This window comes from Protopterus annectens, chromosome 12.part0, assembly GCF_019279795.1.
Source record: "Protopterus annectens isolate FY-2018-M chromosome 12.part0, PAN1.0, whole genome shotgun sequence".
Lineage (NCBI taxonomy): Eukaryota > Metazoa > Chordata > Ceratodontiformes > Protopteridae > Protopterus > Protopterus annectens.
In genome coordinates, this window is record NC_056746.1 from 108,437,059 (window position 1) to 108,451,315 (window position 14,257).

A 14,257-nucleotide genomic window follows, 5' to 3' on the forward strand; every position below is an offset into this window, starting at 1 on the left:
GCCGACACCATTACATCAGTTTTTCTTGCCCTAAACGGTCAGGAGCCCCCAAAATAGGAGGCCAGGCTCTGGTGGCCGAACCCCACCAGTGGAAAATAAATACCAATATGGAGAAGGAGAACAAGGAAGAATAGTAACAAAAGGAGAAAGGGAGGGAAACCAGGACTGCACAATTGAATACACTTGAACATCTACATTTATGGTAAGTGTACACAACTGTACTATGTTCTTCGTGTTTCCCTGTTGCAGTCATAACACTTGGGTTGATTCCCAAAGCTGAAGAAAAGGGTGGAGGCAGTCAAGACGACTGGGGGCTGGCTAGGATGACCTGCAAGACTGCAGAGGCAAACCCTGCCCTGGATTTGGAAAAGAGAGGCAGGTGGTAATGCTTGGTGAAAGTGTGAACCGATGTCCAGGTGGCAGCCTCCAGGATGTCCCTGGTGGGGACTCCTCTGAGGAAAGCTGCAGAGGTGGAGGCTGCTCTGGTGGAGTGTGTCCTGACCCCCTTGGGGGGAGGCTTGCCATGCTGTTTGTAGCAGAAATGGATGCAGTGTGCTATCCATTTGGAAATGGTTTGCTTGGAGTTGGCTTTGCCTTCTGCCCCTGAAGCAAAGCTAAACAGCAGCTGATCAGATTTTCAGAAGGGTTTAGTCCTGTTCCAGATGGTATCTGAGCTGCCTGTGCACATCTAGAGTGTTCAGAATCCTTATCCCCTTGTTTTGAGTGTTAGGAAAGAATGTGGGCAAATGGATGGATTCGTTGAGAGCCACACTGGACACCACCTTGGGCATGAAGGACGGATTAGTTCTGAGGGATACCCTGTCTGCATGGAAGATGATGGATTCCACTGCCATGGGTGCTTGCAGCTCAAAGACTCTTCTGGCTGAAGTGATGGCCAGAAGGAAGGCAGTCTTCCAGGAAAGAAATTTTAGCTCTGCAGACGAAGCTGGTTCGAAAGGAGGCAGAGTGAGCTTTTCCAAGACAAACTTAAGGTCCTAGGGTGTGAAAAAAAGAGGCTGTGCAGTGGGAAAATGAGCTGAAATAGCAGAGGCATGAATTTTTAGAGGAGAAAGAGACCGCTGTGTAATAGGTCAGCTAAGTAATCCAAGATGACAGGGATGGAGGGTTGCAGCGTATTGGCCCCCTTAGCCTGGATCTAAGTGTGGAACCTTTTCCATTTATCTGCATAATACTTTCTGGTGCTAGGGCATCTGGCCTCTCGGATAACATCCAGAACCTGTTTACTGAGGATGGCAGACTGGTCAGGGTATAAGCCAAGCTGCCAAACTGAGTGTCTGCAACTGGGGGTGCATGAATTCCCCTTCCCTCTAGGTTAGGAGGTTGGGAATCTGAGGAAGATTCCATGCGGGCAGTGGGGACAGGCTGCGCAGCAAGGGGTACCAGTGCTGTCTGGGCCAGTCTGGAGCTATGAGAATGGTCCTTGGTTTTTCCTCCCTTATTTTGATCAGTACCTTGGGAATGAGAGGTAGGGGAGGAAAGGCAAAGACAGAGAGGTTTACCAGGGGAAGGACAGGGTATCCACTTCCATGCCATGCAGTGATGCTCCCTGGTGCAGAATTTGCTGAGCTGATGGTTGGTGTGGGAGGCAAATAAGTCGACCTCCGGGGTTCCCCATTTCTGAGTTATTAGTAAGAAGCTGCTTCTGTTGAGCTGCCACTCGTGGGGGTACAAAAGTTTTCTGCTTAATTGGTCTGGCAGGGAATTGAGAGAGCCTGCCAGGTATTGTGCTAACAGGTGTAGTTGCATGGAAGTGGTTGAAGAAAGTCCTTGGTTTCTGCCTGAATCAGACCATCGTCCAGGTATGGATATATTTGAATATTTCTTTGCCTGCAAAATACAATTATTGGAGCCATGCACTTTGTAAAGACCCTGGGCGCAGTAGATAAGCCAAAGGGCAGTGCACAGAACTGGTAATGCAAATAGCCTGCTTTGAAGCGGAGGTATCTTCTGCAAGATTCCCTGATTGGGATATGCAGGTAAGCCTCTTTTAAATCTAGAGTTGCCAACCAGGCATCTTTGCCTAGCATAGGAAGTAACTGGTGAAGAGTCAGCATCTTGAATTTTGGAATGTCCAGAAAGGTGCTTAGTGTAGATAAGTCCAGAATTGGACGCCATGATTTGTCGTTTCTGGGTACCAGGAAAAGTCTGGAATAGAAACCTTGTCCCTTTTCCTCTTCTGGTACTTGTTGAATAGCCCCCATGCTCATGAGGGAAAGTACTTGTTTCTGGGCCTCTGCCCACTGATTTGGGGGCAGGTCTGGCCATCCGTTTGGAATTGGCAACATGTGGAAATGAAATCTGTATCCCTGGGATACTAAATTTAAAACCCATTTGTCCTGGGTTATAAGTTGCCAGTTACTTGCATGAAGAGCCATTCCCCCCAGTGGGGTGGCTAAAAGGTAAGTGCTTGGTAAGTGTAAAGGGAAGTCATTAAGACTGCTTACCATAGGGAGGTGTCTTGTTTCCAGATTTGGAAGAGGAGGCACCCCATTGTTTTGTTCTGAAAGTCCCTTATGATTGAAACCTGGAGCCTTTGGAATGTCTGGGATTGACTTCAGTGGCTCTCGAAGGAACTGGAAAGGGCCAGTTCTTAGTAGGCCAGTGCCTACTAAATCTTGGAGGTTGCACTTGTAAGAAATCTTTCACAGTTTGCATAGATTTAGCTTTATCTTCCATCTTTTTTAAAACTTCTTCAGCCTTATTACCAAAGAGATGGTCCTGTTGTAAAGGAGCATCCAACAATTTTGCTTTAACATGATCAGGCAGATACTGCTCTCTGAACCAAACATGCCTTCATAGCACAGACCCAGTTACAGCAGCCCTGCAAGAGGCCTCCAAAGAATCAAAACCACATTGCAAAGTATGTTTTCCAACTTGTTCAGGTGAACGCAATAAATCCTGAAAATCTTTGTTTTCCACACAGTCAGAAATTATAATTTTCTGTTTAAGCAGTCCCATGATATGCTGCAAATATTTTAGCATATGAATTTGACAGTTTAAAGCCCTGATTGCCAAGGCTGCAGAAGTGTAAACCTTCTTACCCAATCTATCTAGCGCCCTGGAATCTCCATCAGAAGAGGCAGGATTTTTAGCAATAGAAGCCTTAATGCCCTTGGGACCCTGAGAAATGGTTTCAGGATCTGCAACAGGATTTTTGAAAATAAATTTGTGGGAGTCAGGAACCCTGTAGTGTATGTATGTCTTACAAGGAGCCGGAGGCAGAGAATCAGGAGCCATATTAGATTCTGAAAAAAACATCAACAATGTCTAGAACAGGAGATATAGCTAAAGGTCTACACTGAGGAAGAAGAAGAAAATCCCCAAGTCTCTTTTTAGAATCAGAAAAATCCTGACTTTCCCAGTGGAAATGTTCCTTTAAGGTATGTAAAGTTTCCCCAAAAGAAAAATCCTCAGGGGGAGAAGCAGAAGGAATGGAATCTTCTGCATCAGAGTCCTCATAGGTAGGTACAGACAATTCATGGTCATTAGAAGTCTCAAAAAAATAGAATCCTGTTCAGAAGATTCATAATCAATGTCTTGCCTAGGCCTCTTAGAAAGGGGGGGGGGTTGGCTACCCCTGATCAGAGTAATTAAATCTTCAGCCATTTTGATCATTTGTTTTTTAGGCATAGGGGCCTGCACATGTGGCCTAGGCGCTGTTTTTTTAGGCATAGGTTGAAATTTTGCCCTTAGTTTTGAAGATGGCGGTCTAACATACAAATCTGTAGGCCTGAAAACACCCTCAGAAGCCGGTGCCTGCACAGCGGCTCCGGACCCATCCAAGGTAGAGACATCCACGGGTTCCATAACTGAAGCATCTCACGGCATACCGGACTCCGAATGGGTCTCAAAAGAGGCTTGCGAAGCAGTAGCAGCAGGTATCAGGGGCTGCGAAAGCGCCTCACTGAGTACCATCAAACTGGCGACTGGCTTAGGAGAAGTGGCTGCGGCAGTTTTGGACCTCAATGGCTTGTCTCTGTCTTTTTCTTTGCGTTTTTTAGGTATTCCGGTAGTCGGATTGCTAACTGACATTTCTGGATAATTAAAGCGTGAGCAAAAATATTTAGAAGCAAAAATGTACCGACGTTTGATAGTGCGTTGATTAAATAAAGCACAAAACCAACTGCAAGGTACGTTGTGGTCAGGGCCTAGGCAAGGAATACAGTACAAATGAAATTTTTATGAGGTATTTGCTTCCCACAAGTAATGCAATTAACTTTTACTGACATCAGTAAGGAGCAAGAAAAAGTTTCCCCAACGGGGTACTTAGTTTTTTAGTTGAAGACTTTGGATATGAAACTCGAAAACGAAAATTTCAAGAGTCAGCCGACAGGCACTTGCGAACTGCTTCTGCTTACGGCACCGCGCGGCAAGAAAGACTGGTGTAATGGTGTTGGCTGCATGTTTTATACCCCTGACGACCTGACGTCATGGAAGAAGGAACGGCAACCGACACAGGACCCAAGACTTTGTCAATCAGGCCGACTGAGGGGAAACCTACCAGCAGATTACCCAAATGTAATGACTGCAACAGTGAAACAAGAAGAACATGGGGTTTGAAAGCTATCAAGGCATGCTGCACAGCCATCATCTTTTTTTGACTGATGTGCAGTGGGAGTTGCTGGGGGTTCCATTGGCCCTGCATGCACCTGCCGGACAGGTATGCACCCCAAGCATAGTCTGATGTGTCTGTGGTGAGGGTCTGGGTGGTGGGGTGTGGGCAGAAGGGCAGTCCCTTGTTGTGGGAGCAGGCTGTTGCCCACCAAAGAAATTCCTTCCTCAGGCAAGGAATAATAGGTAAAGGAGTTTCCAGATCTTGACAGTGTTGACACCAAAGGCTCTTTAGGTACCACTGAAGTTTCCTCATATGCAGTCTGACATATGGAATAAGGAGTATGCAAGATGCCAAGTACCCCAGGGCTTGCAGGATTTCCCTTGCAGAAAGCTGGGGCCTGGTGGCTAGTTGAGAGAAGTAAGCTGATAGGAAACTTTCTCTCTGGTATTAGGCATGCCATCTGGAATGCTGTGTCCAGACTTGCTCCAAGGAAGATTATCCTTTTGGTGGGTACTTGTTTGGATTTGTTTTCACTGATTGTGTACCCTAAGGAGGTTAGTAGATCCTTTACAAAGGCCAGGTCTTTGAGCAGCTTTTTCCTGGCTGTCTGCCTGAGTAAGTCAGTAGTCTAAGTAGGGGTAAAATTTGTTTTTTTTGTCTGCAAAAAGCAATGGTCGGAGCCAGGCATTCTGTTAAAACTCTGGGAGCAGTAGAAAAGCCAAAGGGAAGCGCAAAGAGCTGAAAGTGCTGAGATCCTGCCCTGAAGTGAAGATATTTTCTACAGGACTCCCTGATGGGAATGTGAAGGTGGGCCTCTTTTAGGTCCAGGGTGGCTAGCCAGGGGTCCTTGGAGAGCATGGGTATCAGCTGCTGGGGGGGTGAGCATTTTGAATTCTGGAATCACCAGGAAGGTGTTTAGAATGGATAGAAAGAGGATGGGGCACCAGGTGCCTTCTTTTCTGGGTAACAGAAAATGTCTGGAGTAGAAGCCTTGGCCTATCTGCTCTGCAGGAACATGTTCTACTGCTCCCAAGGAAAGCGGGGTATGGATTTGCTTGAGCCTCTGCCCACTGATTTGGTGGTAGATCTAGGAACCCTTTTGGGGTTGGAAGGGTGTGGAAGGAGAATTTGTACCCCTGAGATACAATGTTCAGAACCCATTGGTCCTTGAGTGAAAGGAGAGTTTTCCTCCTAGGGGTATTTGATTGTGGGCAGAAGCGAGCTCAGCAGGGAGGGAGTTCTTACAATAAAGGGGTGGCCTAGAACTCCCTGGTTTTGAAGTGGAGGCAGTCCACTGCTTAGATCTCTGCAACCGGTGAGACTGCTGTCTTGGAGATCTATTTCCACGGGGCCTAGGCTGGCCCTGTTTACTAGGTGCAGGTAAGGACCAGTGTTTGGAAGGAAAATGCCTGCTGAACCTAAAGGGCTGTACCTGTAAGAAATCTTTAACAGTCTGCATGGATTCTGCTTTTTCTTCCACCTCTTCTGCTTTAGTGCAATGTTATCTTTGTGCAAGGGTGCGTCCAACAATTTTGATTTGACATGGTCTGGCAGGGGTTGTTCCTTAAGCCATACATGTCTTCTAATAACAGATCCAGTGACTGCTGGCCTGTAAGAAGTTTCTAGGGCGTCAAAACCACAGTGCAAAGTGTGTTTAGTTACTTGACCAGCAGAGTGCATCAACTCCTGTAAATCTTTAGATTCTGCTCATGCAGGAAAGGAGGACATTTTTTGTTTAAGGAGTTCCAAGGTATGTGGCTGATATTTAAGCATATGGAACTGACAATTTAGTGCCCAGATAGCAAGAGTAGCTGAGGAGTATACTTTTTACCCCATCTGTCTAATGCTCTGGAATCCCTGCCTGAGGGGGTGGGATTCTTAGCTGAAGTAGCTTTAACCCCTTTGGGGCCTTGAGTAATTACTTCAGCATCCGCGGTTGGGTTTTTAAAAAAATTTTGAGAGACTCAGGGACTCTGTAGTACCTGTCTGGTTTTCTGGAAGCAGAAGGGAGGGTGTCTGGAGTTAAGCTGGAATCAAAGAAGACATCATCCATCACACATCTAGGACTGGGGGGTGGCTAAGGGCCTATGCTGTGGAAGGTACAGGAACTCTGAAACTCTTTTTAGACTGTGGGTAGTCTTGACTCTCCCATTTGAAATGCTCCATTAAAGTATGCAGGGTTTCCTCAAAGGAAAAATCCTCTGGAGGATAGGCTGAAGGAAGAATCCTCTGCATCAGAATCCTCATATGTAGAGAGGGGCTGCATGTCTTCATAGTCAGATACATCGGATTCATCTGACTCTTGTTCAGACAAAACTACTGGAGAGAGATCTCTTTTTCTTTTTGAGGGAGTGGCTTGGCTTCCCCTAATCAGCATAAGGTCCTCTGCCATTTTAAGCATCTGTGACTGAGGCAAGGGAGCAGGTGCTAGAGAATGGCTGGGTAAGCTGGTTTCTTGGGGGTGGTTCGACCCCCTGGGTCTAAGGAACTCGGTTGTTTTAGAAAGAACAGTAGCCGTGAAAGACAGCGTCGGTTTATGTATGGAATCAGTGTTGCGAAGGACTTCCTCGGAAGCCGGTGCCTGCACAGCGGCTCCGGACCCATCCAAGGTAGAGACGACCACAGGATCCTTAGACAAAGAAGAGTTTTGCAGCATACCAGACTCCGAAAGGGTCTCGGTAGCGGCCTGCAAATTAACTGAAGTGGGCATCAGGGGCTGCAAAAGCACCTCACTGAATTCCGGAAAGTCAGCTTGGCGGTAGCATCGTCGGAAGGTTTGGTCTTGTGCGGTCTGTCTCTATGTTTTTTCGGAAGATCTGCTGTCGGATGGCTTACGGAAGCCATATCGGAATTCGAGGACTGTAATCGGAAATATCTGGCTACAATAAGGGGCCGACGACAAATAGTTCTGGCATTAAAGCACAGAACTGACACCGATGGATGTAGTGGTCTGGGCCTAGACAAGTGACGCAGTAAGAGTGGAAGTCCCAGTGTGGTATTTGCATTCCACAGGTGAGACAATTACTAATTTCTTCTGATATCAGTTAGTACAAAAAAAAAAAAAAAAAAAAAAAAAAAAAAAAAAAAAATGGGGTACTTCGCTTTCAAAGACTTCAACTTCAATTCGGAAACGAAACTCAGAGGCCGAGCGGCACTCATACGAACTGCTTCTGCTTCGGGCTCCATGGCAAGAAAGACTGATGTAATGATGTTGGCTGCCTTCCTTTATACCACTGATGACCTGATGTCAGCTTCAAGTGACGGCAACTGACGCAGAAACACTAAGTCTCTGGTATTCAGGCCGGCTGAGGGCTACCCTGGCAGGTATAACCCAAATGTGATAACTGCAACAGTGAAACACGAAGAACACGTGCCTGGTTCAAATGGAGGTAGCGTAAGTTTCTCCAGGATACAATTCAGGTCCCAGGGTGGTAGAGTAGGCTTTCTGGGAGGTCTTATGTACAAAACCCCTTTTAAGAACAATTTAACATCTAACCTGGAGAGTAAAGGAGGTTCTAGGGATAGGCAGGCAGAGATAGCAGAGAGGTGTACTTTCCCTAAAGAGTATGAAAGATCTGCTTTAATCAATTCACATACATAGGCTAAGACTAAAGGGACATCCGCCAGAAGGGGGTCCTTATCGGTTTGTAAACACCATAAGGAGAATCTCTGCCATTTAGAAATGTAGATCTCCTTGTATTAGGTTTCCTGGCCTCCTGCAGGATAGACAGCATGTCCTCTGTGTAGTGGTTCCTGAAGGGTACTAACAGTTTATCACCTAGCGAGCTAAGCTCAGCATCTCTAAGTATTGATGGATGAGAGTTCCCTTCTGTTGTGAGTAGGTCCACCTTGTGACGTAACTTGTGGTGACAGGCCTTGGCAAGTGATTGTAGAAGGGGGGACCAATGCTGCCGTGGCCAGTAGAGTGTCACCAGCAAGATTTTTGGCATGTCTCTCAACTTTCAGAAGGACTTTCTGAATGAGAGGGAAGGGTGGAAAAGCATACAGAAACCGTCCCTTCCATGAGATGGTGAAGGCGTCCACTCTCCAGGCTAGGGGAGAGTGGTGTTTGGTAAAGAATTTTGTCAGTTGTCTGTTCAGGGACAGGCAAACAAATCTAATTGAGGAGTACCACATCAGTGGGCAATGCCTAGGAAAACTTCCCTGTGTATCATCCACTCGTGGAAAGGGATGTATGTTGCCTATAGGTATAAGCTGTTCTGTCGGGCTAACTGCCAAATTTGCATTGCCAGCCTGCACAGGAGGTATGACCTGTCCCCCCCTTGTTTGTTGATGTACCACATGACAGTGGTGTTTGTCTGTGTAGATTAGCAGTGGGCCTAGGTGAAGGATAGGGAGAAAGACCTTCAGGGCTAACAGAACCGCTGTCATTTCCCTGACATTGATATGCTTCCTTAGGAGGGATGCTTGCCAAGGTGCTTGTACCTGGAGTCCCTTCATGGTAGTCCTCCAGCCAGATCTGTGTGCATGTGTTCAGCTGATGTGGGTGTGAGGAGAGGAAGCCCTGGATTCATGTGAATTTGTTGTATCCACCACTTTAGTTCTATTTGTAGACAAGGAAGGAAGGGTATTTGGAGGTCTAAAGGATGACTGTGCTGGGACCATACCATACATTCTTTAAATGCCACTGAAGTTTCCTCATGTGCATCCTGGCTAGCGGGAGCATGGGGATGGTGGCTATCATAAGACCCAGGAGACGCAAGAACTGTCTTGCTGACAGCTGGTCTGTGTGGAGGTCTTTTTTTGGGGTAAAAATGCCTTCATTAGGTCTGTCCAAATCCTGCACCCTACGAAGATCTTGTCTTGTTCTGGGGACAGGGATGATTTGAGGAGGTTCAGAGTGAAACCTAGTCCCTGAAGGAGGGACATAGAGAACAGGGGATGCTTTTTGAGGATCTCTTCCTGTTCTGCTAGAATGAGAATATCGTCTAGGTATTAATAGATCTGTATGCTCTTGGTACTGCAAAAGACTATAGGCATTTGGTGAAAACCATTGGCACAGTGGACAAACCAAAGGGCAAGGCAGTAAAATAGAAAATGAGAGCAAGGCTCAACAAACCATAAGTATTTCCTGTGGTTTGGGTGTGTAGGGATATGGAGATGAGCCTCCTTCAGGTCCAATGTGGCCATGAAAGCTTGTGGTGACAATAGTGGAAGCAGTGTCTGTACAGACAGCATTCTGAAAGAGGGAACTTTTAGATAAAGATTTAGGACGGATAAGTCCAGGATTGGTCTCTATGGTCAATCCTTTTTTGGAACTAGGAAAAGTCTGGAGTAAAAACCTTTTCCTTCTTTCCCTAATGGGACGGTTCTATGGTGCTTCGAGTCCGTAGGTTGTGGATAATGTGTGAAATTAGGTGGAGCCGATGTTTGGGTCAGAAAGGAATGCCCTGACGGTTGGGTTTTTTCTCCCAGGATAGGAAATATCCATTTACCACTATTGCCAGCACCCAGTTGTCTGAGGAGATTTCTTTCAAGAGGGGCAGACAGTGAGACAGATGGTTAGACAGGGGGAGTAGGGCAAGACAGTCATGTGCTGTTGTCATTATGTCTGTCCTGAAAGGACAGTCTTTGGGCTGGTTGAGAAGAGCTAGTCCTTAAAGGTAGTCTCCTAGTCCCTTTCCTATGCCTGCTAGAGCAGCCCTTCTGACACAGGATGTCTTTGCAGGATAATTTCTGTAGAATTTAAGTATGGGAGAGACCAGAAGGTGCTTCATGTCCTGCAGCCCTTTGCTCTTCTGCAGATTTTTAAAAAGCTGTGCAGTTTTTTTACCAAATATTAAGTTATTGTCAAGAGGGGCATCTAGGATTTTTGTCTTAAAGTCCTCCGGTAGAGGTTGGAGCCTAAGCCAACAGTATCTATGCATAACTGATGCAGATGCAGCTGATCTTGCAGAGGAACTGCATCTGATGGAGTATCTGGCCACCTGGGATGCCATGGACAGCTTAGATGCTACTTCAGTTTTGTTTGGGGGAATAAGGCTGGGAGCTGAGAAGCATACGTGCTTGGGAAACCAAGTCCAAGGCAAATTTAAGCATATGAGTTTGGCAGTTAATAGCTTTGAAGACCAGGGTAGAGGAGAGATAAGTTTTCTTGCCCAGCCTATCTATAAATTTACTGTCTCTATCCGGAGGCAAGAGAGATGAGGAAGGGAGCAACCTAGATTGCCTATCTGGGGCCACAGCTATGACAGCAGGGTCTGCCAAAGAGGGCTTTACCAGGAATTTGTGGTCCTCAGACACATTATAGAAACGGTCTTCTCTTTAGAGCAGGTGGCTAGGAGTCAGGGTTATTTGAGCATGAAACAAATGCATTGAGGTATGCAGGGATAACCGGGGGAATGACAGATAGGGAGGGAGATTCAACCTGCAGCAATTCAAAGCATCTTTTTTTGAGTTTCTGACATTTGGGAAGAATCCCATTTGAAGTATTCTTTCACCTTAGAGATGTTTTCACCAAATGTAATGTCCTCTGGAGGACAGTCTCCTTCAACAGAATCATCATCTGGAGAATAACATTCCAGGGGTGAGGCTATTTGTGAAGCAGAGGAGATAGACTCCTCTGAGCAAGATGAGAGGGTCTCTTATTCCTGGGGGGGGGGGGGGGGGGGGGGGGTAGGAAGGATTGAGGCAGAAGAAGTAGACCTTGGACTAAGCAAAGGAATGGAGGCGTCTGGGGATGGTGTAGGTCCTTAGGGCCATGAAGGCCTGCATAAGGGCTTGAGTAAATGAATTCCAGTCTGGTCGACTTTCCGGTAGGGTAGGGTAGATCCAAAAAAAAAAAAAAAAAGTAGTAAACTGGAGCCAAAAAGAAATTTAATGTAAGCGCTTTCGGAACAGACAATACTATTCCTTCATCAGACAAGCAATAAACACTCGGGTGTAGTTTTATAATGAAACTAGATACCAATAAATCAATTAATGCAAAAGGTATAGTACTTAAAGTAGACAACACATTTTAAAAATAAAAACATGAACAGTACTCATATTGTAAACACTGTTAAAAACCATATTAGAAAACACTGCAACAATACCCTATTCAGAATGCCTTTGATTGTTCAGTGGATGTGTCAAAAGGAATATTATCCTACAATGAACAATACAATATTAAAAAGAACACTAATTAAGAACAAATAAACCTAAAACTCGCTATATAAAGCAATGCACAATTAAAGAATCATGCTCCCAAAAGATGCCAGTGTAAAAAATAATCTTTTTAAGGCTAGAAATTTAAGGAAGCATTTGACTGAAACAGTTTCATTAAGACCTGGAGGCAAATAAGCTGCAGTCTTAATTTGCCAAAACAGTTCTTCCATTTCAAGTTTAATTTGCCATGGCCCTCCTCTCTCGTCTAACCCTATCTGTTTTAATATAGTGAACTTGAAGCTATGGTCTGGGAATTCGTTAATGTGCCTAGCTAATGCATTGATCTGGTCTCCCCTAGAAATAGCGTACTGATGCTCGTATATACGTTGCTTAAGCTTCCTTTCGGTCTTTCCGATGTAAAAGGATTTACAGTCTTGGCAACAGGCGGAATAAACTACTCCTTTAGTATCACATTAATATTTACCCTGGACCTTGCAATATTTATCCCTAATTTTAAATTGGTAGGCAGTGTTTATATATCTACATTGGTGACAAGCTCCGCATTTAAACATGCCCTTGTTCTTATTAACCAAAGGCTTGTTAGAATATTCTAACAATGCCCTCAAGTTGGGCCCTCGTCTGTAAGTAATTTTTGGTTTGTCATCAAGAAGCTTATTCAAACTACTGTCCTCAGTAATAAGCGTCCAGTTTTTATTAAGGGTTTCCCTAATAAATGAATTATCTAAATTATAAGTACAAAGAAAACTAGTTGTAAAACTTTGAGTTTCAGTGTTTAAGATTCTGGACATCATCTCTGATGGTTACTTGTTCACCTAAATTGCCCATAGTTAATAAGGGTCTAAAATGACCTAATTGCCTTTTAATAATAACTTCAGTAGAGATACTAGAAACTAAAGTAGAGGGGAATCCTCTGTTGAAAAACATATTTTCCAATAGATGACATTCCTCAATAAAATCAGACTCGTCTGAAATCATTCTAGCTGCCCTAACCATTTGACCCTTAACCACCGCTCTTTTTTGATGGTAGGGATGGCAGCTAGAAAAATGGAGGAATGAATTAAGAGTATGTAGGCTTTCTATATATCGTGCTTTTAAACCTACCATTATCAAGGTCTTTGTGAATATGAATGTCAAGGAAATTAATGGTGTCACTTTGCAAGTTAAAAGTGAACTCCAAAAAGTTGGTTAAAGAGGTTATTGTGGTAATAAATTCCTGCACTATCTCAATGGGACCTTTCCATAATACAAACATGTCGTCTTGGTATTGAGTATACCAAGCGACATTATTCTGAAAAATGGGGTTCTGAAAAAGTAGGGTTGTCTCCCAATGCGCCATGATGCAATTGGCGAAGCTACCACCACAGGGAGACCCCATAGCGACCCCAGTCTTTTGAAGGAAAGTTTGTCCTTCAAACCACATAGAGTTGTTAGTAAGCACTACCTCAAGGAGAGTTTCTACAACATAAATCGTGTTGTTATTCACTTTCCTTGATTGCATAAAATCCTTAATCCACTCCAACCCCAAAGTTTGGGGAATAACCGTATAAAAGTCCTTTACATCTACTGTCAAAAGTTGATATTCATGATGGAAGGGAATTTTACTAAGCTCCTTAAGAAAACTCCAAGAGTCCCTACATATTTGTTGTTCCTGCTCCACTAAAGGTCTAAGAATGCTGTCAACATACTTAGCACATCCATAAGTGATGGATCCACGTCCGTCAACGATAGGTCTAAACGGTGGATCAACAATCCTCTTATGGATCTTAGGTATTCCAAACAATGATGCCATCCTAGGAGCTGGCATAGTTAGAAAGTTGTAAAGATCTAAATCAATGGCCATTTCTATAAAGAGGTCATCCAATATACACTTAATTTTTTTGTAGGCCTTATTAACTTCATTTAAACTAACTAGTTGGTATATGTTAGTGTCAAGATGCTCCATCATACTTGAAACGTATGAGCTATGATCCATACAAACCAACCCACCCCCCTTATCTGGCTTCATCACCCTAATCTTACAGTCCTTCAAAAGTTTAATAAAATCACGTTCATTTTCATTAATATTAAGACGTGCTTTTCTATTTCTTGATCCAATGATGTTCAAAGATCTAAAATCAATTTCGCACATTTTTTTCGAAGGAAAGAATGTTAGGGTGTAGGAGCGGGTTGAACAAACTGGAGACTCTAAGAGAATTATTAAAGGCAGAACTTGTACCCATTACAGCATTGAGATTAATCTTCCGAACAAATAGTTTTAAATCAACTATCGTATCAACCAGATTCATACCAAAGTCTGGAACAAATGTTAAGCCCAATGCAAAAAAATCAATAATCTCTTGAGGAAAGCTTAAGTCTGAATAATTATAAATATGAAAATCACCCCCAGAATTAGAGAGGATTTGTGGGTTTAGTGCATCAGTTCCAACTATCTCTTGCGCTGGTTCCTTCTGTTTCGCGTGCGTCCTTGGTACTTGGACGTCGTCGACTTGTTCAACTGATTCTGCTGGTGTACTGGAAAACCCTGATGAGAGCTAGTGTTTGGTTGGTTATTAT

The 14,257-nt window shown here is 44.4% G+C and overlaps 1 protein-coding gene across 1 annotated transcript in view; it reads right to left on the minus strand.

The window, feature by feature from the left end:
* The window catches only part of USP7 (ubiquitin specific peptidase 7), a 3,814,244-nt gene that overhangs the window by 731,620 nt on the left and 3,068,367 nt on the right, over positions 1–14,257 (minus strand). Inside the window, 1 exon segment of the mRNA XM_044088895.1 lies at positions 13,146–13,888. Coding sequence (XP_043944830.1) covers positions 13,146–13,888 — 743 coding nt within the window.